Raw genomic sequence first — 26,704 nt, forward strand, 5'->3', positions numbered from 1 at the left:
CTAGAAGTCCAAGGTCAGGTGCTGGCAGGGTTGCTTTCTGCTGAGGCCCCTCTCCTAGGCTTGTAGGCAGCCGCCTTCTCCCTGTGTCCTCTCCGCTCTCTCTGTATGTGCACATCTGTGGCCCTCTTAAGAGGACACCAGTCCTGTAGGATCAGGGCCCCTCCTTGATGACCCCATTTAACTTTAATTCTTTAAAGGCTCTCTCTCCAAATACAGTCACAATGGGAGTTAGGGCTTCCACTTATGAATTTTGAGGGACAGTCTAGAACACTCCACCCACCGGCCCATCCCCCAAGTTCCTGTCCTCCTCCCAAGCAAAGTGCATTTACTGCATCCCAACAGCCCACGGAGTCTTACTCCATCCCAGCACCAGTTCCAGGTCGCAAGCCTCCGTCAAGTATCAGTTACGGGTAAGACTAAGACTCACTTCCTCTCCAGCTGAGAGCCAGACAAGTCAAAATCTAGGGCTGGGACAGGAATAGGCGAGACATTCCCATTCCTAAAGAGAGAAATCCGAAAGAAGAAAAGGTGTCAGGTGCTGAGCATGTCAAAGAGCTAGCAAGGCAAATTCCATCAGATTTGCTCAAGAATAATCCTCTTGGGCTCAGTGCTCCAGCTTCTGAGCCCACTGGGGTGGCCGCGTTGCCCGCTTGGCTCTGGGTGGTGACCTTTTGTGACTGCCTTCTTCGATTCAGCATGTTTATGAAGTTCTTCCACGTTGTAGCAAGTATCAGAGCTCATCCCCGCCGTTTTTTTTTTAAGATTTCATTCATTCATTTGAGAGAAAGCACAAGAGAGGAGAGGGTCAAAGGGAGAAGCAGACTCCTGCTGAACAGGGATCCTGATGTGGGGCTGGATCCCAGGACTCTGGGATCATGCCCTGAGCTGAAGGCAGACGCTTAACCAACTGAGCCACCCAGGCACCCCTCCCCCCCTTTTTAAAAAAGATTTTATTCATTTGAGAGAGAGAGTGGGGGGAGAGGAAGAGAAAGACTCTCAAGCAGACCCCACATCCAGGACAGAGCCTGATGCAGGGCTCGATCTCACCACCTGAGGTCATGACCTGAACCGAAATCAAGAGTCGGACACTTAACCAACTGAGCCATCCAGGCGCCCCCGGAGGGCTGAATAATGTTCCATTGTATGGAAGGACCCCGTTTTGGTTTTCCATTCATCCACAGACGGACACCTGGGTTGTTCCCACTTTCCACAATTGTTCGCCTACAGGGATTTGTTCCAATGCCTGTTTTCATCTCTCTTGCGTTATATACCTAGGAGTGAGCTGGCTGGGTCATTGGTGACTCTGTTTTCCTTTTTCGGGAGCGCCCGTCCCCCATTTAATTGGAATTGCGGCTAACCCCGCGAGCTAGGGAGTTTCGCATCCAAGGCCATGTTTCTTGTAAAAGCCACGCGGGGGCGGGGCGGGGGGGCGGCCTCGGGCTGGGGTCTCATCGCGGGGGCGCGCGCTCGAGTGCGAGCCCCACCACCGCCCGCCCTCCGCAGCTGTTCATGGTGGACAACGGGGCAGACGACTGGCGCATCGCCATGACGTGCGAGCGCGTCTTCCTCATCTCTCTGGAGCTCGCCGTGTGCGCCATCCACCCGGTGCCCGGCCACTACCGCTTCACGTGGACGGCGCGGCTGGCCTTCACGTACGCGCCGTCGGCGGCCGAGGCCGACGTGGACGTGCTGCTGTCCGTGCCCATGTTCCTGCGCCTCTACCTGCTGGGCCGCGTGATGCTGCTGCACAGCAAGATATTCACAGACGCTTCCAGCCGCAGCATCGGCGCCCTCAACAAGATCACCTTCAACACACGCTTCGTCATGAAGACGCTCATGACCATCTGCCCGGGCACCGTGCTGCTCGTCTTCAGCATCTCTTCCTGGATCATCGCCGCCTGGACCGTGCGAGTCTGTGAGAGGTACGCCCCCTGCCCCCGGCGCCCGCCGCACCCACCCGTGGCTCCAGAGCCCCAGGGCTCCCCCGGCCATCACCCCCCACCCCCACCCACCCATGGGATACCCACCCCCTACCCCCACTTCCTGGCCTCAGTGACCATCCCTCGAGCGCAGCCCCCTCATCCCCGGGACTCCAGCCTGGCGTGCCCCGCCCCCACCCACACCCCCACCCACACCCACACCCCTCTGGGAACCGGCCCTCTCCCCCAGGGAGGGGGGTCTTGTGCTCCTTTCTCTGCTCCTGGGCTGCCAGCAGCCGACCTCTGACCTCTGGCCCGGGGCAGTGGAGGCAGCAGGAGCAGGATGGCCCCCATCTGCCTGTTTTCCCCCACAGTTTAACCTGCTCTCCTTCTCCCCTCTGCCCGCCCCACCGGACTGTAGGGAAAACATGTGAGTCCTACCCTTGGCCGAGCTGTGTGCACAGAGCTGCTGCCGTCCTGCCCGCCAGGAATTTAAGATTAGCTGCCGCAAGGGGAGGGCATAGGGAGGTGAGGCGGGGTGGTCGTGACCAACCCCGAGTCCCAGCAGGGCCGGGGCAGGCAAGTTTGGGGTCGGGCGGAGGACAGCGGGAGGCAGGCTGCTCTCAGGCCGCGTCCACTGGGCCTCCTGGAGGGCCTTGTGTCCAAGGTTTGGGAGGGTTTTGTTTGGACAGCTGACCTTGGGAGACTGGGACATCCCCTCCCAAGAGTTGACTGGGTCTGGGGTAAATAAAAACTGGCCCAGCCTTTAGTACCTCTCCCTGCCCGGGGTTTGTTCTGAACAGCCCTGGAAAGGTGTGGGCCATCAAACCAGTTTACAGATGAGGAAACGGAGACTCTGGGGCAAAGGGACATTCCTGAGGCCTGATTCCTGGTCGGCTCTGGAGACCCGCAGGGTGCTTCAGGAAAAGGAGGGTCCCCACTGGGCCTCTCAGGGCGTGGGGGTGCCTTGCCTGGGAAGGAGCCTCTTCTACCTCATGCCTTGCTGGGGAAGGCCCTGGAGGGGTCTGTGGCACGTGGTGCTGGGACTGGGCTTCCTGGGGGGTCTCTGGGCTGGACCTGCCCCCCAGGACCCCAGTCTTCACCCCTTTATGCCTCTCTCCATGGCCCCTGCCTCAGCCTGATGTGGGGCTCATGGCGGAGAGGCCCCAGCTCTTGCTGTCATCGAGGCCTACCATCTCGGGACCCAACAGGGTCTCCTTGGACCCCTGATGTACCCCCATGCCAGTACCCACAGCCAATCCCCCACCCTGTCGGGGGGGTCAGGATTGTGGTCTGGGAAGTGAGAGAGGGCACCCCTCATCAGGCATCCTTGAGGTACAGTCTGGGTCACTGCAGGGGTCCCCACGTTGGGGCAGGGAACGGGGCAGGACCGGGGGGGCAGCCAATCCTAAATTCTGAGCCCTATGATGCTGCTTGAAGCCCCCTCGCCTGCCTCGCTCCGCCCCTGCGGCTCTGTCCCACCCCCACCCTGCCTCCCGCATGCCCCCCACTCCCTGGTCCTAGGTAGTCCTGGGTGGTCCTGCGGCCCCCACCACAGCTCCAGCCAGGCCCGGGGCTCCCCCACCCACTGCTGGGGGGCCTCCCTCTTCTCTTGTCCCCTGGGTGTGGGGTGCTGGTTGACCGAGAGGTGGAGGCCAGGGTAACCTGGGGCTCAGGCGCCTCAGTGAAAGATAGGATTCAGTCCCAGGTCCCCCTCACTCAGCAAGCAGACTGCAGCCCAGGCAGAGGGCCCTGGAGTGGCATCCGGCACCCAGGGGTGGGCAGGGACTCCCAAACACCAGACCTGCTGGGAAGGGCTCCATCGCTCCCATCCCCCTTCGGGGCCTCTGTCATCTCCCCCTCTCCAGCCCCTGACTCCAGCCCTCCCCACCAGCTTCCCCTGTCCTGCCCACCACCTCTGTGCCACCTCAATTGACCTCTAACCTTGAACTGCCCCCCCACCCCCGTCAGGGCCTGAGGCCTGGGAAGGAGTCAGTCACCTGGAAAGGGCTCTCTGAGCTGGAGGGGCTTTGCAGGCTGGGGGCTGGGCCAGAGCAGAACCCTTGAGCTGACCCCGCAGACCCCCAGCCTGGGCTGACCATTGGTAGAACTTGTTTGTAGCCCACATGACCAGGTTCACAGGGTTGGCTATGATCAGGGACAAAACCCTGTCCCTTGGGGCCCCCCATACCAAAAGGTTAGCCCCAGGCCTCCCCACAGTGTCAAGCTGCCCCCTCCCTCCTCACTCCCAAGCAAACCCCAGGCCCGGATTGGGGTAATGGGTGCTGCCCCAAACATAATGCCTTCCGTTTTTCTCCCAAGTCCTGCAATACTGCAGTCCTCCAGCCTCCTGGGTCCCCCAGTGGTCCTCTTCCCCCCATGGGGCCTTGCTGGCTGGGGAAGTTCTTCCCGGTGTCTAACCTGAATCCTTACCTCTACTCCCTGCCGCTTCTGGTGCCCGTAGCCACCTGTGTCTGCGTCTGTCTGTGTGTCTGTCTTTGGGAGGGGGATCGTGTGCACACGTGTGGACATACCCTCACTTGGCCAGCTCTGCCCCATAACCAGGGCTGGGGAGGGCACACATCCTGGGCAGTAGCTCGGGGTGGGGGGTGAAGGGAGAAGATTGGAAGGGATGCTGGGAGGAGGGCGTGGGTGCCTTCTGCCCCATGGTACCCTTGGGAAGATGCTAACCAGCCCCCTCTCCCTGGCCCACAGTGGTGCCTTTATTACTTTGAGCCCTCAGAGGGATCAGCTTCTTGCAGTCAAGGTCCCCACACGGCCGGGTGGAGCTGGGGCCCTGGTGTCCTGGTGCTGCCTGCCCCAGGGGGATGATGAACTCAGAGAGACCAGTGTGGACTGACTGGGCCTTCCCTGGCTCCCCTCAGGTACCACGACAAGCAGGAAGTGACCAGCAACTTTTTGGGGGCCATGTGGCTCATCTCCATCACCTTCCTCTCCATCGGCTATGGTGACATGGTGCCCCACACCTACTGCGGGAAGGGCGTGTGCCTGCTCACTGGCATCATGGTAAGGGCAAGGGCCCTTGCATACCCCCTGCTGGTGGGGAGCTCACCCCATTGCGAGCTATAATGCATCAGAGTTCCTCCTTGTGTCATCCTGCCCCTTCACTGCCCCCCTCCTCCTTACCTCTGCCATGACTCAGAATCTGCACCCTTGGGCTTCCTGGGGGCATCTCTTCTTGGTTCCTTCCAGCCCTAGGTATGGAGCTCCTGTGGTGCCCACAGGGTTAGATGCTGTGGCCCATTCTTAGCACAGAGTTTTCTTTGCCTTTTGTTCTCTGCAACCTGCTTAATTCACAGCCCTTGGGTCCAGGGCTAGGGGCTTGATGCTTCCATGCCTCAGTTTCCCCCGCTGTAACCAGTGCCCACTTCTGCTCATTGTAAGGTTCCAGTCTGTTCCTTTATATAAAATGCCTAGAATCATGAATGCTGTGGACAGCCAGTCAACACCCTCTGGGTTGTGCATCACAGCCCAGTTCCCCATCCTTGCCTGACAACTGGGGTATCCCAAGCACCCCACTGAGCCCTGATGGTGTGAAGTTTGTCTCATGTGACTCAGTAGACCCTGGCAGCACCCCATCTCCCCCAAAGACTTCTCAAGGCCATCTGTGAGTGTGGGCAGCCTTTGATATGGAGCACCTTCTTTCCCTGATTCCATCCTCAGTTTTCCTGTTCATCCCTTCCTTCTGGAAGCTTCTTTCTCCAAACTTCCACCTCCTTCACAAATGCTTTTCCATGTTTTGGATTATGAATTGTTGGGTGCACGGTCCCCTACTCCTCTCCCCAGTGCCCAGTTAATAACATGTTCATTTGTGAAAATCAATGAACACCAGTAGGCCATAGAAGCCAACCTGATCCCACCCTCAGGCTCCACCCCAGGCCACTCCTTGGAGTGTATCCTTCCTTATCTCTGCACAGAGAGATGCATTTGTTCTTGCAAAAACAAGACCCCATCCCCACAACAGTGTCCTTTCCTACTGCAGACGGGAGGGCTTCTCGCAGTGGCTGTACCCATCCTGTTTCGTGGCTTGTAGACTGTGCTCAGTTGTCACTATCCCCCGAGGCCCGTGGCTCTGTCCCCTCTTCACCCCTCATCCCCTCTAAGCCATTTGGGCATAAGCCAGGGGTCCATGTCCTCTTCCTCCCCCCACCAGGGCCTCCCTTCCCCTGGCCAAGCTGACATGGCCCCTGTCTTGTGAAATGGCATCACACCGATTTGCTTACGTTATTTTGCAAGAGGGGGAAAGAGGAAAGATCGGCCACAGTCCAACCCCCACAACAAGCAGATGAACTTTGCAAAATGAGCAAAGAAAAGTATTCGGGCAAGGTGAGGTCAAACCCAGAAAGCCCAAGCCAAAATGGAAGAAAAGCTGAGTTCCATTCTCTGGGACCTGGCTCCTTCCAGAAAATGAGATCCGTGTGTGGCCCGCAAATCTTGCTAGCTGCCCTCGCACCTGGCGCACACACGAGCAGTCACACTTGGGTCGGTCTCCAGCTCTTCTGTCTTTCTTTCTTTGAGAGAAAGAAAGAGAGAGCACGAGCAGGGAGAGGAGCAGAGGGAGAGGGACAAGCAGACTCCGCACTGAGCACGGAGCCCAACACAGGGCTTGATCCCAGGACCCCGAGATCATGACCTGAGCCGAAATGAAGAGTCAGTCACTTAACTGACTGCGCCACCCAGGCGCCCCGGTCTCGAGCCCTTCTGTTAGCTCTCTCCTCTTCCACCCTTGCCCAAGTGTGTCCCCTCCCGGTCACTGCCCCTCCCAGTATCTCAGCAACCATGCATTTGCCTGTTCCTGCACTTCAGGGCATCCCAGTGTGGCCCCTCTGAGCCCGGCATCTTTGGCCGGACATGGTTTCCATGCTCTTATAAAGAGCTGGCAGATGACGTTTTTTTCCACATGCATAGTATTCCATGTGGAGGCTTCCAGCACTTTTCTTTGCCCCAGTGGACAGGGCTTTTTCCAAGATCGGACCCCAGGAACCCATGACAGGGTTTTCTCAGAGGGTGACCTTGTGTCCGTCCCGCCCAGGTTGGGCATGTGGCCATCCGGACCTGCCCAGGACCATCCGATGGTGTCCCTGGCCCTTGCCCACCCCTCCCCATAAGTGTTTCCTTCCATCCCTAAGAACAACTGAACTACAGCCCAGCACCCCCCACCCCGGCTCCCCACTGCCCAAGCCCCAGGGGCTGAGCCCAGCCTCTCCCTCCTTCCTTCTTAGAGGTAGCAGCCTGGCAGGTAAGGCACCAGGAATAGACTTCGGTGCAGGTGGGGACCACCTGGCCTCACCTGCTCCTGCCACCTGCCTTGGGCACTTCTGGAGCTGATGACACCTCCTGGGTGTTCTAGGCTCCCTGGCCCCTGCTTCTTGGTGGCAGACCCTCCCCATGTCACTTTTTGCTGCCCTCCTCCACCTGTCAGCCCTCTCCTCTCTCTTGGGTCCTCACTCCTGCCCTTCTGTCACCCCTAGGCTGCCCCCCAGTAGACAAGTGAGTCCTCTCTGACCTCTTTCACTAGCCAGGAGGTCTGGCTGCCATTTAGGGCATCCTGGGGAATGTGGTTGCATCAAGCAGGGAGCCTGCCATGGGAGAGGCATCCTCCCCTCCACTTCCTCACCTCCTGGGACCTCCACTTTGCTTCTTCCTACCTGCAAATGCCACCCCCGCCAGGCAGTCAGCCTGACCCTTCCCTCACGCTGCCTTCTTCCTGCCAGCTGACCCCTACCATGAGTGTAGAAAGACATGTCCTCTGGGTCTCTGTCCCCAGCACCCAGACCCCAAAGCCTTGATGGAAATGCTTCCAAATTCTCCCTCCTCCATGGTCATCAGTGCTGAATTTACCTGCAGATCCTTCCTTTTCTTCTCCCTTTCTTGTCTCTGAGCCTCAATTTCCCCCTCTGCCCAGCGGGGATAAGAATGGTCTTACCTCCCAGGGCTCTTGGGGATCAAATGAGACATTTGATGGTAAGCAGGAGGGGCCGGGAGTCAGTGACCTCAACAGGTGGGATCTGCCAGCTCTGTGGGCTTGGAGGTTTAAAGGTGAGGGTGGAATCAGGGCAGGCTTCCCGGAGGAGGGAGGGTGTCCTACCTGTGGCCTGGGACCTACATGAGGCAGGACACTGATGTGTTCCCCACCCTCCACATGCAGGGGGCTGGCTGCACAGCGCTCGTGGTGGCCGTGGTGGCCCGGAAACTGGAGCTCACCAAGGCAGAGAAACACGTGCACAACTTCATGATGGACACTCAGCTCACCAAGCGGGTAAAGACATGCATCACAGCCACTTCCTTTCCCAGTCATCAAGGGCAGACCCTCCCCACCTTACTTCTGTACACAGCGGGCATGTCCACAAGCCCACAGGTCACTGCACTGCCTCGTGCTCTGCCGCCCATGCGAATGTTCATGAGCCACGCACAGAGACAGGGCAGTGGCCCCGGGTGTCCACCCATGTGCCCAGTCATCGGCCCACCCTGAGCCACACAGCAAGAGGCAGGCATTTTAGGGCCAGTCAGCCAGATACAATCTATGAGCTGTCTGACCTTGGCAGGTCAACCTCTCTGTGCCTCAGTTTCCTCTTGTATAAAGTGAGAGATACCAGCATGTGCAAGTTCACTGATTTAACATTTGCAAGGTGTATAGGAAGGGTCTGGCCCATGCTGAATGATATAAATGAAATGCACACACACACACAGACCCAGAGAGCACAGATGTGGACATGTAAACATGGCCTCACCTTACACGTCCAGGACTCCAGAGGGGCATGTCCAGGAGTTTCTAAGAGTTTCTGGAAGTTTCCAGAACCTTCTGCAGTTTTGTGCCTACCTTGAGAAACTGTTCTTTTTCTGGGCCCAGGTAAAAAATGCCGCTGCTAACGTTCTCAGGGAGACGTGGCTCATCTACAAACACACCAGGCTGGTGAAGAAGCCAGACCACGCCCGGGTTCGGAAACACCAGCGTAAGTTCCTCCAAGCCATCCATCAGTAAGTCCAGCACCTTTCCCGCTCACGTTTCTGTGTCCACCTGGTGCAGAGGCAGCTGTGGTCCTCGGGAGGAGGCTATGGGCCAGGCCAGACAGCTCAGCATGGCCTCGTCATGGCCCCTCCCATTCTGGGTGGTCAGTTGTCTGGGGCTTGCAGCCTCTGTGCTGGGTGGGATGGTGGGATGGTCAGAAGGAGGCAGGTGATGGGCCCAGAACTTGTCTAGGGCAATCACCTTTGATAAGTCAGGCAACTCAGGGGCACCTGGGTGGCTCAGTCAGTTAAGCATTTGCCTTCGGTTCAGGTCATGATCTCAGGGTCCAGGATCAAGCCCTGTGTCGGGCTCCTCACTCAGCGGGGAGTCTGCTTGTCCCTCTTCCCTTCCCCCGCTTGTGCTCTCTCTCTCCCTCTCTCTCTCAAATAAATAAAATCCTAAAAAAAAAAAAAAGAAAAAGAAAAGTCCAGCAGTCCACCCAACATAAATGACAAGAAGCATATTTTATTCTCCAAAATAGCCAAAATTATCTTACCTTTTAGATATTAAGCAATTTCCCTTTTTTGCTTTGGCTGCTAGGAAGCTCAGAATTTACTTTGTGTCCTGATCCATGTGATCAAGTGGGGTAATTAGAAATTACTTGATTTTCTCTGTTGCCCCTTTGTCCTGAGAATTTTTTAATCAAGTAGTTAGTTCTCATCCCTCACTGCTCACTGGAATCACCCACAGGGCTTTAAAAATCCTACAGGCTGCACCCAACGCCAGTTACAGCAGAGTCTGCGATGCACCCTGGGCTTAAGTTTAAGTTCCTCCAGTGAGTCCAGTGAACAGTTAGAGTTGGCAAACTTTACCTGTAAGGGCCAGAGAGTAAATATTTGAGGCTTTTTGGACCAGACAGTCTGTCGCAACTACTCTGCTGTTGTAGCAGGAATGTGGTAAAGAGGAGTGGGTGGACCATGCTCTAATAAAACTTTATTTTCCCCAACAGGCAGCTGGCCAGATTTGGGCGGGGCCAGGCTCTAATATGCCAGTCACTGTCTACTAGAAATATCATGTAAACCACTATATAATTTTAAATTTTCTAGTAGCCACATTTAAAAAAAGGTAAAAGAAAACAAGTTACATAAATTTTAATATATTCATTCAATATATTATAAATATTATTTTAATATGATTAATATAAAAATCATTAATGAGATATTTTAGAAAGTTTTCGACACTAAATCTTCAAAGTCTATTGTGTATTTTACATTTATAGTCCATTTGTATTCAGACCAGCCACATTTCAAGTGCTTAGTAGCCACATATAGGATGGATGGAACATGGGGTGCCTGGCTGGCTCAGCTGGTTAAGCGTCTGCCTTCGGCTCAGGTCACGATCCCAGGGTCAGTCCTGGGATCGAGTCCCTCATCAGGCTCCTTGCTCAGCGGGGAGCCTGCTTTTCTCCCTCTGCCTGTGGTTTCCCCTGATTGTGCTCTCTCTCTCTCTCTGACAAATAAATAAAGTCTTTTAAAAAAATAAAATAAAATAAAGCAGACAGTCTGATCAGTGTTAACATGTATATACCCTTGAAACAATTACCACAGGCAAGATAAAAAACAGGTCCATTGCCCCCAGAGTTTCCTGGGGTTCTTAACTGTCTGTCTTTTAGCTAGAGAGTTTAGTCCATTTATATTTATTGTGTTTACTGTTATAATTGGATTGGTTTCGAATGATAACAGTCTCTACTTCACGAGAGTGCAGGGAGATCTAAATGGGATGATAGGCAGGAATGCCTGGCACAGTCCCTGATAACACACGGTAGCCCCCCAAGCCCTGCTCCTGCGTCTGCCCCCACCATCTAAAAAGCGGAGACAGGAGCTGGTACCACACCTACTCAACCTCACTGTGTCCGGGTCTTAGTCCTACCTCCTCACAAGACCCCAAGGCCCTTGAGGACAGAGACCCCTCCTTGTTGACCCCCCTACAGTTGTTCACCAACCACTGGGTCCCAGTCTGCTGTCTGCCACCTAACTGTGGGGCCTGGGCAAGTGACTGTGCTATTCCAAGCTTCATTTTCTTATCTCTAAGGTGGAGACAGTGGTAATTAATGTGCCTTTCCTCCAGGGATGAAATATGGATCGAACACAGTTGGGGACTCAACTATGCGTACCTGCCATACAGTATTTTTTACACATGGGAAATAGCGATGTTGTCATTACTGCCCTTGATACATTCACTTGTTATCGCACCAGCATTTCCTATGCCAGCTGGTGTGCCAGGCATGGGGGACACAGACGTGGCCCTGCCCTGGACTTTGCCCCAAGGAATGTTCCAGAAGGTTGTTGGGGGAAAGTGGGAGGATGGGACTTGAGAAGAGCCAAGTCTATGGAAGAAGGCACCTGCTCTGTGAGTTACTTGTGTCCCTTTGTTCTGGGGCGGGACTGTCCCACTCTTATTTATTGATTTATCTATCTATCTATCTATCCATCTATTTATTTATTTATTTTAAGGTTTTATTTTTAAGTAATCTCTACTCCCAACATGGGACTTGAACTCAGGACCCCAAGATTAAGGGTCGCACACTCCCCCGACTGAGCGAGCCGGGTGCCCCTCACTCATCTTTAGGTCCCCTCTAAACCTACTCCCTTCCCAGCAACAAAACAAAACAAAAAAACAAGATGCCCTGTAAAGCTGAGGAAATCAAAGAAGTTTGAACTAGGGCCTGAAGTGTGGATGGGATTTGGTTACGAAACCAAAAGGTGGGCAGGCATACCAAGGATTGTCCACAGTCTGGGCAATGGTGGGAAGGTAGGAATGAGCATGGCGCCAGGGAGACTGGAGGTCTGATACACAGGCATGAGGGAGCCCAGGCATGTTCTTGAGCTGGGGAGTCTCCATGATGGGAGCACTGTATGAGCAGCCAGTGAAAAGGAAGAAATGGTCTCAGGGTGGATTGAGGAGCACAGCATGTGTTTGGAGAGTGTATGGATTTGCTAAGGATACTGGAACAAAGTACCACAACCTGGGTTATTTAAAACAAGAGAGTTTATTTTTTTTTAATTATTATTATTTTTAAGATTTTATTTATTTATTTATATTTTATTTATTTATTTATTTTTTAAAGATTTTATTTATTTGACAGAGAGAGACCCACAGCGAGAGAGGGAACACAAGCGGGGGAGTGGGAGAGGGAGAAGCAGGCTTCCCGCGGAGCGGGGAGCCTGATGTGGGGCTCGATCCCAGGACCCTGGGATCATGACCCAAGCCGAAGGCAGACGCTTAACGACTGAGCCACCCAGGTGCCCCTAAATTATTATTTTTCAAGATTTTATTTATTTATTTATTTGACAGAGAGAGAGCAAGCAGGGGGAGGGGCAGAGGGAAAGGGAGAAGCAAACTCCCTGCTGAGCAGAGACCCTGATGAGGGGCTCGATCCTAGGACCCCAGGATCACAGCCTGAGCTGAAGGCAGATGCTTAACCAACTGAGCCACCCAGGCGCCCCAATTATGATCTCACTGTTCCAGAGGCCAGAAGTCCAAAACCAAAGAGTTGGCAAAGCTGTTTTCCCTCTGAAGGCACTAGGGGAAGATCTGTTCCAGGCCTTGCCTAGCTTCTGGCAGCCTCAGGTGGTCCTTGGCTTCTGGATATATCGCTCCAGTCCCCCATCTTCACATGGCCTTCCCCCTGTGTCTTCACATCATCCTCCCTCTGTTCATGTCTGTGTCCAAATTTCCCCCCCTTTTTTTTTTTTAAATTTTATTTATTTGACAGAGAGACACAGCGAGAGAGGGAACACAAGCGGGGGGGGTGGGAGAGGGAGAAGCAGGCTCAGCGGGGAGCCCGATGCGGGGCTCGATCCCAGGACCCTGGGACCATGACCTGAGCCGAAGGCAGACGCTTAACGACTGAGCCACCCAGGTGCCCCAAAATTTCCCCCTTTTTATTAGGATGCCAGTCATTGCATTAGGGCCTACCCCAAGACCTCATTTTAACTTGGTTAGTTCTAGAAAGACCCTGTTTCCAAATAAGGTCACATTCTGAGGTACTGGGGGGTTGGACTTCAATATATCTTTTTGGGGGGACACTGTTCAACACATAACATGGAGGTTGCAAAGAGGTCAAGACTGACTTTCCTGGGAAAGGCACCCCGGAGCTCGGCAGGCCTCAACTTCCAGTCAGGGCAACCTCAGACCTCCAGGGCTGGGGGTGTTTGTACCCACCGTTTCTCCAGACGGAGGGCTGGGTCCTACCAGGCGTCCTAGTACCCAGCATAGATGGGCCCTGAGGGGCCTCCCCGAGCATCTATCACATGTGGGCACGCAGGGATTGAGTTTGGACCAGTGAGGAGGAGTCCTACCTGGAACTGTTTCCCTGGGCTGGTTTCACTACACCAGGGATGGAGATGAGGGTCAAGGACACTCCGTGGCCAACTCCCCACCCCCCCTACAGCTGTTGGGAGGCCAAGGTGCGAAGGCTGAGTGGCAGTACAGGTACAGGTTCAAATCCCGCTGGAGGGCCGGTGGGCACGGCTTTGCCTCTCCACGCCTCGTTACCCCCCCCTTGGGAAACAGCATGGGCATAGTTCTCTGGACTAAATGCCACCTTTGGGGCCAGGTGCCTGGCACACACTAGGATACAGCGGGCCCACAGGCTGAAATCAGCTGCATTGCTGGGGGGCACTGTGGAGGGAGGGGAAGAGAAGAGATGCATCCCCAAGGGGCTGGCATGGCCCCCGCAGCCACCCAGGGCCCCCAGCCTGGTCCTGGGGTTGTGCAGGTGGGAGGCGGGCAGGGTTGGGCACGTGCCACCCAGCTGCACTGAGGTTAAAATTGCCTTGTGATTTCTCTCTGCTCTGCCGGGTCCCGCCAGAGCTCAGAAGTAAGTCTCTTCCTGGGGGTGAGGGGTGCATGGTGGTCACGGCGCAGGGCACAGGCCCAGGGCAGCTTTCATGGAGCACTACCCCTGGCCTCAGGCGGTAGCCAGGGCTTGTATCCACCCTGCAGACCTGTGCAGTCTTCACCTAGGCCGGGGGCCAGGGTGGGGGGGTCCAAGTTCCCCGGGACATCCTGAATCAGGCCGTGTGGACATGGCTAGAGGGGGGACACTGTGGGAGGTGGCTTAGCCACCCCCCAGGCCTTGCCACCCGATGTGTGCTGGGAGGGAACGGGCTGCATGGGGCCCGACCCTAACTCCCACCCCATCCCCCCCCCTGCACGTCTCGCAAGGCGACCCCAGGTGGGGTGGGTGCATGAAAGACCCCACTCCCCCTGCAGCCTCCACCCACAACCCCACCCACCCACCTGTCCCCCAGGCTCCGGAGTGTGAAGATTGAGCAGGGGAAGCTGAATGACCAGGCCAACACTCTCGCCGACCTGGCCAAGGTGAGCAGGAAGGGAGCTCGGGCGGGGTGTCTGCTCAGGCCAGCAGAGGCTGCTCAGGCCCCCACGGCAGGAGAAGAACTGAGCCCACCTCCTGCCAAGGGAGGAATAGTGGTGGTGCCTATCGGACAGACAGCTGACGCAGGCAAGGGATGCGAAGCAGGCAGGGACCAGCCTCCGGGGGGACAGGCCCGGTCTGCAAGGGTCCGGAGGTTCTGAGTATAAGAGAGATGCTAGGAATCTACCCCTGCATGTTGACCACTTTTTAACTTTGGCAGCTCTTTTATTAAAAAAAAAAAAAAAAGTATCTAATAAAATAGCTTTCATCAGAATATCTAATTAGTGGGTGAAACTGGTGAAGTGTCCTTTTGTTTTAGGCGTATCTACATACAGGCTCTAAAACTGAAAAGAAAAACGAAATTCTTTTGCTATGGATATAAATTCAAATGATAGAATCAGCAGAAAGCTTATTTATGCAGCAATTAAACATCTCTTAGGAAATTAAAGTTGGTTGCAAGAGCTAAGACCAGTTTATGTTACAAACTAATCTCTCTGTTGGTTTTATTATCAAGCCTGACCCCATTTCCCACTTTTTATTCATCCACTAAAGATGGGACAGTTGACCCAACTTCAGTCAGGCAGGCTCTTAGAATATTCGTCCCACTATTCCGAGCTCCCTTCTGAGCAGCGGCCTACCTTTCACAAGTAGTTCACGCATGAACTCTGCTCACTGGCTCCATCCCCTAATCAGTTAATTAGTCTGAGGTTCATTTAATATTATCTTTGGAAGATGTTAAGTCCTATTCTCCTTCTTATACCCAGAGCGTTTTGAACTCATTCTTTTCATCATTATCAAGAGAATGCAGTATAATATTAACCTACATAAATTTAATTTGGAAAGAAACATTATAGAGGGAAAAAAAAAAATATTGTAGACCCCTGAAGAAATCACTCAGTTGGTAGTAGAAAGAACATAATCCTAAGAGATATAGAAACCCTTGCCAAGCTAATTTGATGTCCTATGAGATTATAGCTAGAAATACATATGAAATGCCTTTGAAAAACTCAGGTACTAATTATTATAATTTGGATTATCCATATCGCTCTTCCTTCCATTAGCATAGATGTTTGAAGTTTGAATTTTTCAAAGTTATTTAAACCTTGCAATCATGGTAGTAGTATGCCCCTCTCAGAGTACATTTAACAAAGCCTGCTTTGAAGTCAGGCTTTAACTGGATGGGATTATATGGGTTCCTAATTTCTAAAATTTAACAAGGGTAAAATGTTTTCCAGCATTAAACTTCAATGCGCTCCTACCCAAGATCGCTGATTTAATTTGTGTATCTCTGACAAAAGTACAAGGTGTATTCTAAGTTTTGAAGAATTTAAACCACAGGCCAGAAAAAAATCATCAGAGGCTGGATGCCTCCAGATGTTACCCTCTGGCCCTGGGGACTGTGGGTAAGAGGGGCCCCAAGGTGTGTGTTCGCCCTGGGGCTGGGGCACGTGGGCCAGTAACGAGACATGGTGGGGGTCACCACTGAGGCTCAGGCACGGAGGCTGGAGGGGAGAGGCCAGGGGTGGAACGCAGCAAGATGCTGTGGTAGGTGCCTCGTCCTGTCCCCCTCCCGTGGAGCGAGGGGGTGGGGGCTCTTTCCCCACCTCAGCATCCATCCTCCCATCTCAGGCCGCGGGGTGCTGAGCTGCTGTCTGCCTAGGGGTCTGGTCAACCCCTAGTTGAGGTTAGAGATAGAGGAACGATGTTCTACCGCCACCTGGTGGCAAGATTGGGCACTGCACCCAGGTCTGTCTGAGTGGCCGGCCTTCCCTTCCTGGGCCCATGGGGGACAGTGGCAGAACCAGCTCCTGCTTGCTGGGTGGTGGGGAGCAGTCGAGGTGGTGGGGGTACCCCATCGCCTACTGCAACAGTAATTGTGGCTGCTAGGCTCCCCAGTCTGTGATTGGGTCAGATCCCTGGTGTGGTCACTGCCCCCCCTCTCCCCGCTGACCCTGTCCCCTCCCCAGTCTACTGTGGGGTGCAGGGGGGCAGTTCACAAACTGAGCCTCCTCCCCAGCCTGGAGCAGCATCAGCCCAGAACCTGCCCCTCTCCCCCACCCCGCAGCTCCGTAGGCCGTGGTTCCCCTGGGTGAAGGCAGCACCCAAGTAGACCACCCTTTGGCTTCATGTGCCTACTGGCCAGTTCATCCCCTCAGGGCGGCTCCGGCCACATCCACCCCAGGACCTCCCCCAACCTTCCCCAGGCCTGCTGGCCCCCAGCCTGGCATTCAAGATCTCTCTCTCCTCTTGCCTCTTCTCCTACCATTCCCTGGGGTGCGGCAAGAGACCTGTGGGCTTAGGGCGTCCTCACAGCTGTCTCCCACTTGGGTCCCTATTAGTGGGCTCCCACCAACTGGGGCTGGTCACCCATCTCTCTCTGTGTCTGTCCCTCTCTCTCACTTGGCCTCTCCTTTCTCTCCCACTCTGTCTCTGGCAGACCCAGAATGTCCTGTACGACCTCATGTCCGAGCTGCACGCCCAGCACGAGGAGCTTGAGGCCCGCCTGGCTGCCCTTGAAAGCCGCCTGGATGCACTGGGCACCTCCCTGCAGGCCCTGCCCGGCCTCATCGCCCAAGCCATACGCCCGCCCCCACCACCCCTGCCTCCCCGGCCTGGCCCCGGACCCCTGGACCAGGCAGCCCGGAGCCCCCCATGCCAGTGGCCACCCATGGCCGCTTCAGACTGCGGGTGACAACCCTGCCCACCACCAGACCCCTCAATCTTGGCCATCGTGTGGCCGCCACCTCCACGCCATCCAGGAAGCCCTGTACAGTGGCGCCTCTTGGAGTTCAAGGAGCCGAAGCTGAGTTGGGCTGAGTGGCCCAGGGCCCTCCCCACCCAGACTGTCTGGGCAGAAGACAGGGCCGGACCGCAGGCGAGGGCAGGGGTGGGCCACCGCCCGCTTCCTCCCTGATTGGAGCCGGGCGGGGAGCCAGGAGCTTCCTTTGGTCCCCTGGCTCCCCCGACTCTCCCCAGGCCCCTGGTGGGCATGGAGCAACCAGGAGAGGGGTCCTTGCCAGTTCTGAATAAAGCAGGACCCACCCAGTTGCTGCCTGTTTTGCGTAACTATGGGAGCTCATAATCACAACATGGGAGGTGACCACCTGACTCCAGGGCTCAGAACAAATGTGGGGGTCTAGCTGAGCCCGTCCCATGACTATTCTAGCCTGGTAGCCCTCCAAGCCTGAGCTCAGTTGGGTACACCTGAGGACGTCAGCATTCTCCTAACAGGCATTGACAGCCCTGGCCTGCAGGAGGCAGCAGATCGGGGAGACCTCCTTCGCTTCCCATTCTAGCAGCCGACTTTGCTGGAGCACCCAGTGTGGGCCAAGCTCCAGGGGGACCATGGTCCAGTGGGGAAGGTGACATGAGTGAGGAGGACCATTCAGACTTCGCTGGACATACGTTGAACACTTGCCCTATACAGGGGACATAATGTAAATTACCACAATTCTTCACCAGAACCTGACTAGGGTAGGATGGGGAAACTGAGGGTCAGAGAAGTGAAGCCACCTGCCTGGGCTCCAGAACAGGGTGGGGGTTGGAGGGGAGGCAGGATTCAAACTCCAGCCCATAGGCCAAAGGGAAGAACCTGGACTTGGGGGAGGGCATAGTGTGATTCCGGGGTTAGAGTGGCCTCAGGGCAGGCTGGAGGGGAAGGTTCTGGACACCCGTAGAATCAGAAAGGTCCCTCCAGGCCTTGGGCTCAGTGTGCTGGGGTGAGGCAGGGATGGCAGGCCCTTGGCAGCCGCTGGGCTCCGGGCATAGCAAAGAGATAGAAGCCTGGCTCCTGGGGAGGCTAGTCGGGACCCAGTTGAGAGCCTCAGGCCCTGGCAGCCTCTGATAAAGCCATTAGCCACCTGGTTCAGGAGGTGGGCGCAAGACCCAGAAGAGTGGGGAGGTGCCAGTAGGCTCCAGACCTGCGTTGGGAGTCCTGATTGCCACCGCTGGGTGCTTCTGGGCAGAGGCTGCCCCCTATGAGAGCCTCAGTTTTCCCATCTGTAAGATCTGGTGAGGAGGACAGGGCACAGTGCCCACCTTCGGGGAGCACCTAGTCTGATGGAGGACGAGGCACAAAAAACATAGCGGTCACAAACACAGCGACCAGAGCCTTAAAGAAAGAAACAAGACCAGGGTGTGATTAGGGGACTCTGAGTGACATTTGCGCATGGGGGTGGGGATGGGGAGATGGGAGACCCCATGTGGGGAAGGGCGTTCCTAGTCGGGGAACTGTCCGTGCAAAAGCCAAGAGGCAAGCCTTGAGCTTGGTATGTGTCGAGAACAGCCACGGAGACCAGAGGGGGAGGCCGGGGCGGTGCTGGGTGGGGGACACATGAAGCCACCAGATAGCCGGCTGGCTGCTCTGCTCGGGGCCAGCCACATCCGCCTCTGACTCAACAGCGCCGACCCTACAAAAACAGGGCCCGCCCCGTGCTGGCGGGGGGGGGGGGGGTGACAAAGTCAACAGCGCGGGCACGCGGGCGGCACGTCCCCGGCGGCCGGGGCGCGTCACGGGGGCGGGCGCCGAGGACCAGGAAGTCGGCGGCCAACGCGCCTGCCGGGAGCCCCCGGGCGCCGGCCCGAGTTCGCGGGGGGCCGGAGGGAGCTCCGGGGCGCCCGGGGCCGCGAGGAAGGGCGCCGAGCCGCCGGAGGGCCGCCCACACGCCCAGCCGCGGCCCGGGGCGCCTTCCCCGCGGTGCGCCCAGGCCTGCGCCATGCGCCCGGGGGCCGTGCGCAGCTTCGCGCTGGAGCTGGCCCGGGGCCCCGGCGGCGCGTACCGCGGCGGGGAGCGGCTGTGCGGCCGGGTGCTGCTGGAGGCGGCGGCGCCGCTGCGGGTGAGAGCGCTCGAGGTGGCGGCACGCGGCGGGGCGGCGACGCACTGGCTCGAGGGCCGAAGCGTGGGTGTCAACGCGGTGTCCAGCGACTACGCGGCTGCCGAGACGTACTTGCGGCGGCGGCAGCTGCTGCTCCGAGGTGAGCCGCTCGCTCCGCACCCCCCCCCCCCAGCCAGGATCCCCCCGGGGCCCTCTCCCCAGGTCTGGGCGCTCCTCCCCAGTGCCCCGAGAGTTTCGACTTAGAGGCTGTGTGGCCGGGTGACCCTTCTTAAGTGGAGACCTCCTCCCCAGGGTCTGGACCCTCTCGCCGGGACACACACCCACCTACCCCCTCGCCCCCAACCAAATCCTCTTTCCCAGGAGCCCCTCTCAGGGTCTGGGCGCGCCCCCCCTTTCCAAAGCCGGGAAGCCCTCCAGGTAAAGGCTATGCGGCAGGACCCCCCACTCTCCGGAGTCTGGAGAACCCCTGGGTAGAGTCAGGACATCCTCCTCTCTGGACCCAAGGATCCCCCCTTTAACTCCAGGCCTGGGGTCCCTGATTTCCCAAAGAAGACCCCCACCTCACATTCTACCCGTGCCTCCTCCCTCAGTTTACCCCTAGTGCTTGCAGAAATGAGTTCAGACCTGGGTGGGGAGTTCTGGTGGTGTTTGCAGGTAGGTTTGCATCCCCGAAAGGGAGGAGACTTGGGGTGGGGTCAGATCAGGCTGAGAGGACTCCCATCTGTCTCCCAGCTCTGAACTTCAGTCCCTCACACTCAGGCCACACAGCCGGTCAGGAGCAGGCCAGGGGTGAGTCTGTGCCTCAGCACTGAGCTATGTTTGCTGTGGAGGATGTTGGCTCCCCGGGTTGCCTTTCCACCCCCTCAGCTAAGCCAGACCTCACTATACTCTTCTGTAAAATGGGCACAGGCAGGGCTGTACACAGTAGATCCTTTGCCCACAGCCTTTCAGCCTTTGCCCAACAGCCCCAGATGTGGGGACTCTTCCCCTTACTAGCTGTGGAAACCCAGGCCTAGAAGGCCCTAGGGCGGGACAGGAAGAGGCCCCGGAGGCACTTCCTTTCCCCTGAGACTTAAGGGAAATTGGCCCCACACCTGGTCCCACTCAACCAGCTGCTTCGTTAAGACACTGGGGTGAAGCTTGCAGAACTGCTGTGTAACCTCGAGTGAGGCCCTGCCCCTCTTTGGGCCTCTGGGGACCCATCTGTGAAAAGGACTCACCACATCCTCTACCTCCTCCTGGGCTTACAGCCTCCAGGGCTCCACTTGGCCCTGGGAGAAGGCACTAGCCCTTCATTTCAATCCGAGTCCCCTCCTCCATGCAGCCCCCCAAGCTGATCGCTGTGTCTACAGCCTCTGTTCCTCCTTTAGGTACTGCTCTGACCCAGTGCCCCTGTGGTCACTCTGACTGCAGGGGACCATGTCCGGTTATGACTGCCTCCCACGGGTTCCGAGGCCTCAGGAGGTTCCCAGGGCCATCTGAAGGCACGTCAACGGTGGCCTCCAGGGTAGGGGGTGGGTTCGAGCAGCTGCGCATCTCGCTGCCGCCAGAGGGCGCTGGCGCCCTGCAGACCGCGACCAGGAAACCCTTTCCTCAGACACGCTCTTTGAGGTTCTTCTCTGAGTAAACTGAGGCCCAGAGAGGAATCATACCGTCTCGAGGGCACACTGCAGCCCTGGCCCCTGGGGTTCCTGGGACGTCCCCTCCACTTGGCTCTATCTGTGAGGGGACTGGGGCGGGGGGGTGCCAGGAGTGGGCCCAAGGGCTACGCCTAGGGGGCTCGTAGGAGTTTGCTGGGGGCCGCAAGTTGCGACAGGAACATCGGGTGGTGGGGAAAGCTTGGGCAAAAGCGCTGAGGCGTGACCGAGTGGTGACATGTGGGGAGTGGGTTGATGACCTGGGAGCGAGGCTCTCTGGAAGGGGAAGGTGTCCGAGCATAGGCTACACCGCGATTCATGCACAATACTCTGAGGTCGGGGCCGATTTTCTTCCAGCTCTACAAATGACAAACGTGGAAACTTAGGTTCAAGAGGTGGTCACTAGCCCGGGGTCATCCAGCTGAGCGGGATTCGAATCACAAGACGGGGGGCAGCAGGTGCCCAAGCAGAGGGAGGCCCTACCTACTTCCTCCTCCTTCCCCCATCGCTCGGAGTGGGGAACTGACGCCCAGGCTGGTCCTAGGCTCTCAAGGCCCCGATTGGGGCTAGGCCATTCCACAGCCTTCCCGCGCGGGGCTGGACATGCCTCGAGTCCGATCTGCAAGTGGTGGCCAGTTGATGATTAAACCTAGTGGCAGAGTGCTCTTGCCAGGTGACCTCAAGCCCGGGGCCCAACTCCGACCCTAAGTTTCCCCCGCTTTACCCCCCGGGGTCCGCGAGAGACCGGCTCGGGCCCGCGATGCTTCAGGTTCACGCAGGGGTCCACGAGGATAGAGGGTAGCTGCAGAGTTTGTTATTTTGTTTCACGCCTGGGCGGAGCCACGCCCCTCGCCGCGCCATTGGTGTATTCCTTTCTGGGGGTGGGGCCCGCGTCTCGCCCCGCCCCGCCCGCCGTATAAAGGCAGCGCCGGCGCACGGCGCACAGGAATTTCTGACCTGGTCGGCAAGTGCGCCTGCGCACCCCGGGCAGGTTCGCGTTCTGAGGCTGTAGCCTCCGCACCTCGCGCCGCCGCGTCGCGGGTTCGAGGCCAGGGTTTGTGCGTCGCGGGTTCGCATCCCGGGCGCGATGCTGTTCGACAAGGTGAAGGCGTTCGTGGTGCAGCTGGATGGCGCGAGCGCGGGCGCCGAGCCGGTTTTCAGCGGCGGCCAGGCCGTTACCGGCCGGGTGCTGCTGGAGCTGGCGGGCCCGGCGCGCGTGGGCGCCCTGAAGCTGCGCGCGCGGGGCCGCGCCCACGTGCACTGGACCGAGTCGCGCAGCGCGGGCTCGAGCACCGCGTACACGCAGAGCTACAGCGAGCGTGTGGAGGTCGTGAGCCACCGTGCCACGCTACTCGCGCCAGGTACCGGCCGGCCACCCCGACGCGGCGCACGTGCTGCGCGCTCCTGGAAGTCGGAGCGGCCGCTGAGCCTCCCCCTCTTGCTCCTACCTGCAGACACGGGAGAGACCACGACGCTGCCTCCGGGGCGCCACGAGTTCCCATTCAGCTTCCAGCTGCCTCCGTAAGTCCGGCATCTGGGGCGCGGGATTGTAGGGGAATCCCTAAGCCTGCAGCTCCTTTCACGGTTAGGTCTCCATTGCTCGGTTTCTGGGGACCCTCTGGACCCCAAGACTCCCCCCCCCCGGGGGGGGAGGGGGCCTTCAGTGTCTCTGTCTCTCATTCTCCTAAGTCTCTGGGACCACCCCCCACCTGCGTGTCTGTGTTTTTCTCCCCCTTGAAGTCCCTTCCTTCCACCTCGCAGGACACTGGTGACATCATTCGAGGGTAAGCATGGCAGTGTCCGATATTGCATCAAGGCCACCCTGCACCGGCCCTGGGTCCCTGCCCGCCGGGCAAGGAAGATATTTACTGTCATTGAGCCGGTGGACATCAACACACCTGCCCTGCTGGTGAGTGGCTGCTCCCAGGGCAGATGGGTTGAGAGAGCTTTGTAGGTGGGGGCCTGGCTGCTGGGTGAGCCCAGCTGGTTCCTCACCCCTTCACTTCCTGCACAAAGTGGGAATCACAGCTGGGCCCCCGGCAGGGCGGGGGGCAGGCATGGGAATGCTTCTGGAGCCCGGCGGAGCTGGGGGCAGATCCTACCTGCACCAGTTTGGGTGTGTGCTCTGGGCAACTGTCTCGCTCTCTCTGCGCCTCAAAGGCCTCATTTGTGAAATAGGGGACAGCCAGGGCTTGGGATAATAATGGCTTTCTGAGGACTAATTACACGCTAAGTAATTAGCTTGTTCACTTTATCTTCAGCTTTATAAGATGGGTTTCGTCTGTGGATTTATTTTTACGGACGGTACCTGGTAGTTAAGAAAAAACCAGGAATCGTGCCCCCCCCGAATCCTCCCTCAGCTGGGGGTGGTTTGGAAGCTCCGCGGGATCTGTGGTTTGCACAAAATGACCTGTTTGTATCCCTTTCCTCCACCCCGCAGGCCCCTCAGGCCGGAGCTCTGGAGAAGGTCGCCCGATCCTGGTACAGCAGCCGTGGTCTCGTCTCCCTCTCCGCCAAAATCGACCGAAAGGGTTACACACCGGGTACCAGGCAGGCGGGGCTGGATGGGGAAGAGGGCCGAGCTCAAGGCTGCAGACGGGGAATCTGATGCCCCCCTGCGCCCCACCACAGGTGAGGTCATCCCAGTCTTCGCGGAGATCGACAATGGCTCCACGCGCCCGGTGCTTCCTCGGGCAGCCGTGGTCCAGACGCAGACCTTCATGGCTCGGGGTGCCCGCAAGCAGAAACGAGCGGTGGTGGCCAGTCTCGCGGGCGAGCCTGTGGGCCCCGGGCGGCGGGCGCTGTGGCAGGGCCGGGCGCTGCGGATCCCCCCTGTGGGTCCTTCCATCCTGCACTGCCGGGTGCTGCACGTGGACTACTCCCTCAAGGTAGAGTCTCCCGTTGGTCCGAGGGGGGCAGGGGTGGCTGCATCTGCCCGGTGCCCCCAAGGCTGCCTGGGCGCTCTCCCTCATGGCTCGCTCCCCCCAGGTCTGCGTGGACATCCCCGGCACGTCCAAGTTGCTGTTGGAGCTGCCGCTGGTCATTGGCACCATCCCCCTGCACCCTTTCGGGAGCCGCTCATCCAGTGTGGGCAGCCATGCCAGCTTCCTGCTGGACTGGGGGCTGGGAGCCCTGCCAGAGCGGCCTGAGGGTGAGCTCCCCGTCCTGCTGCAGGGGCTGGGTGGGCAGAGAGGCGGCTGCTAGGTGGACTCTCCCTCCCCCCAGCCTCAGCGCCCCCATCTGTAAAAGGGCACAGTGGTGATTACACGGGCGGCCACAGGTCCTCCCAGAACCTCAGCCTGAGGGCCCGCAGCTCCAGAATCAGCCCAAGCTGGCTCCTGGCCATGGTCCCCGATTCTGGGGCTCCCCTTCTCTACCAGCCTCACCCACCCCATCTGTCTCACTTGCAGCCCCTCCTGAGTACTCAGAGGTGGTGGCAGACGGGGAGGTGGCAGCCGCGGGGCAGAGCCCCTTTCCACCACTGCAGGACACCGACATGAGCCTTGAAGGCCCTTTCTTTGCCTATATCCAGGAATTCCGTTACCGCCCGCCACCCTTGTACTCCGAGGTGAGTGTGGGGGTCCCAGAAGCCCCCGTACCTCTCCAGGCCCTGGGAGCCCAGGTGGGGGTGGGACTCAGATGAGTTTGGGGCCTGAGCCCACCTTGCACCCCAGTCTGCTCCACACGTTGCCCCCCCATCGCTGAGTGTGGGAGTTGGAGATAAGCAGGGTGGCGGATGGGTGTTTCTGAGCCTCTGGTGCCCGCCCTGAGACTGGATGGGACTGTTTCTCTCAGGAGGATCCAAACCCACCCTCAGAGGCCATGAGGCCACGCTGCATGACCTGCTGAGCAGCGAGGGGATACCTCGAGGGATGAGGTCGCACACATGCTTCCAGCTGCCGTGGACATGGGGAAGGGCTGGGTCAACAGCCGACCGACCTGACTGCATTGAAGTTGGGGACTCCGAGTCTCAGAACAGGGCACAGCTTTCTGACATCACACAGGACAGAGGAAGAGCCAGTCTGGAATCTGATGTATCTGGACAGGTCCCCGTAAGGCATCAAATGCCCATTGTCGGATCCTGTCGGTCTGTGCCGGCCCGTGGACAGGGCTCGGGTCCCCCGGGAGCCTCTAGTCTGGGAGAGACATAGCCAGACGTAAATATTTCCAGTCTCGTGGGACCAGAGGAAGAGGCCCAGGGCTGGGAGAGTCCCAACAGGAGCAGAGAAGGCTTCCGGGAGCAAAGGGCCTTCTAGCTGAGGCCTTGGCCTATGAACGAATGACAGCTCAGTAGGCAGACAAACAAAGAGGAAGAAGAAGTCGGAGAAGGTCAGAGCTGAGTGATGTTTGAAGATCACCCCCTTTGGGGCTCAGAGGGCAAGTGCCTCAGTTGAGGCCACACGGCAAGGTCTGGCAGGCGAGAGGGCCCAGGAACGGGGCATTCAGGGATGCAGGTCATTGAAGCTTTGTGGGACCTGTGGGTGGCAGGGGCATCTGCCCCAGCCTTTGAAAGCCAGAGAGAGGTTGCTGGCCCAGGCTGGGACTGTCTGGGGGCTCCTCCAAGTACACCAGGACATGAGACCTTGTCTGCATATTGTATAACCCAGGAAATCCAGTTCAGGACATTCAGCCAGGCCCTGGGGACACAGGTCAGCCTGGGGTAACAGCAGGCCCCCAGTGCAGCTCTGGAAACCTCCTGGGGTAACAGCAGGCCCCCAGTGCAGCTCTGGAGGGACAAAGTATGAGGGGGCAGCCGGACCAGCCCCCCGGGTTGTAGAGTCTTAGCCCTGGCTGGGGCAGGACCCCTGCCTGGGACTCAACATTTCTGATCAGCCTTAAATTGTTCTCTTTTTTACAGTTTTTGGTTTTTTGTTTTTGTTTTTTTAAAATAAAAGTGTGGGGAAAGAGACTGGGCTTATTGGTTTATTTCCCACAGCTGCCAAAGAAGCTGAGTGGCTTTGACCTCCATCTTGGGTCAGAATCTCCGGGATTGAAGGCCTGGCCAAGGGGGGGTTGAGGGGCCCATTGTCCAGCAGGAGAAACAGGCTCAGGGACACATAGGGAGGCTGAGCTCAGGTTGGAACTGGACCCCATTTCCCCTTCCCTAGTGTAGTCGCGGAGGCTTGGAAGCATGAATGGGGGAAGGCTTTTGTTTTCAAGACACAGTCCGTATACCGGGAAATGAGCCGTTTTTTTGTTTTGTTTTGTTTTTAAAGATTTTATTTATTTGACAGAGAGAGACACAGCAAGAGAGGGAACACAACAGGGGGAGTGGGAGAGGGAGAGGCAGGCTTCCCGCGGAGCAGGGAGCCCAATGGGGGCTCGATCCCAGGACCCTGGGATCATGACCTGAGCCGAAGGCAGACGCTTAACAACTGAGCCACCCAGGCGCCCCGGGGAAATGAGCCGTTTTAAAGTGTACAGTTAGGTGGCATGTCGCGCGCTGACAGTGTCGGGCACCTGCCACCTCATCTAGCTCCAGGACATTCCCATTACCCCAGAGGAGGCCCTGTTCCCAGGAGCGGTCACTGCCCACCCCCTTCCCTCACTCCCAGCACCCACTGATCTGGGGATTTGCCTGTTCTGGACATTTCCTATACATGGGATCACGCTCCGTGTGGCCTCACTTGTGTTCGGCTTCCTACTCAGCTTAAATTTCCCTGGTAAGTTTCATCCACGTGGTAGCCTGCCTCAATGTTTCATTCCTAATTTTTATGGCCAAATAATATCCTGTTGTGTGGATGGACTCCCATTTTGATTGTCCCTTTACCCCCTGATAGACGTTTGGGTCATTCCCACCTTTTGGGGACTGTGGACAGGGCTGCCGTGGACATGGGTGTCCAAGGATTTGTTTGAATACGCACCGGGCTTCCAAGCAGGCCTGGCGGCACGCAGGTTGTCTT

General features: G+C 57.5%; 2 protein-coding genes across 11 annotated transcripts in view; both read left to right on the forward strand.

Moving 5' to 3' along the window:
• KCNN1 (potassium calcium-activated channel subfamily N member 1) overlaps positions 1 to 17,365 on the forward strand; it is a 32,309-nt gene extending 14,944 nt beyond the window's left edge. For 4 of the 9 annotated variants that reach the window (XM_032412416.1, XM_032412418.1, XM_032412422.1 and 1 more), the window contains 8 exons: positions 1,504 to 1,922; positions 2,341 to 2,349; positions 4,805 to 4,946; positions 8,089 to 8,199; positions 8,791 to 8,918; positions 13,763 to 13,771; positions 14,205 to 14,274; positions 16,767 to 17,365. In XM_032412416.1, coding sequence (XP_032268307.1) covers positions 1,504 to 1,922; positions 2,341 to 2,349; positions 4,805 to 4,946; positions 8,089 to 8,199; positions 8,791 to 8,918; positions 13,763 to 13,771; positions 14,205 to 14,274; positions 16,767 to 17,021 — 1,143 coding nt within the window. In that variant the 3' untranslated portion in view covers positions 17,022 to 17,365. The remainder of the gene's footprint in view (positions 1 to 1,503; positions 1,923 to 2,340; positions 2,350 to 4,804; positions 4,947 to 8,088; positions 8,200 to 8,790; positions 8,919 to 13,762; positions 13,772 to 14,204; positions 14,275 to 16,766) is intronic. The other 5 variants (XM_032412419.1, XM_032412423.1, XR_004300420.1 and 2 more) reach the window with 4 other exon arrangements.
• Positions 17,366 to 19,044: 1,679 nt separating this feature from the next.
• ARRDC2 (arrestin domain containing 2) lies at positions 19,045 to 25,974 on the forward strand. 2 transcript variants are annotated; one of them, XM_032412425.1, is made up of 8 exons: positions 19,045 to 19,303; positions 22,256 to 22,322; positions 22,563 to 22,710; positions 23,242 to 23,344; positions 23,433 to 23,689; positions 23,790 to 23,952; positions 24,212 to 24,369; positions 24,597 to 25,974. In XM_032412425.1, exons 1-8 carry the CDS (start codon positions 19,045 to 19,047, stop codon positions 24,648 to 24,650), a joined length of 1,209 nt encoding a protein of 402 aa, XP_032268316.1. In that variant the 3' UTR covers positions 24,651 to 25,974. The 2 variants fall into 2 exon arrangements, with proteins under 2 accessions (XP_032268316.1, XP_032268315.1); XM_032412424.1 differs by lacking the exon at positions 19,045 to 19,303 and adding an exon at positions 21,768 to 22,162.
• The last annotated feature ends 730 nt before the right edge of the window (positions 25,975 to 26,704 follow it).

The sequence above is a fragment of the Phoca vitulina genome, unplaced genomic scaffold, assembly GCF_004348235.1.
Source record: "Phoca vitulina isolate PV1807 unplaced genomic scaffold, GSC_HSeal_1.0 scaffold13, whole genome shotgun sequence".
Classification (NCBI taxonomy): domain Eukaryota; kingdom Metazoa; phylum Chordata; class Mammalia; order Carnivora; family Phocidae; genus Phoca; species Phoca vitulina.

Bases quoted from the DNA above. Each gene is read 5' to 3' on its own strand.
- ARRDC2 (XM_032412424.1), top strand. From the start codon at position 21,889: ATGCTGTTCGACAAGGTGAAGGCGTTCGTGGTGCAGCTGGATGGCGCG. The intron at 23,953-24,211 runs GTGAGCTCCCCG...TCTCACTTGCAG, and splicing joins CCTGCCAGAGCGGCCTGAGG to CCCCTCCTGAGTACTCAGAG. The intron at 24,370-24,596 runs GTGAGTGTGGGG...TGTTTCTCTCAG, and splicing joins CGCCACCCTTGTACTCCGAG to GAGGATCCAAACCCACCCTC.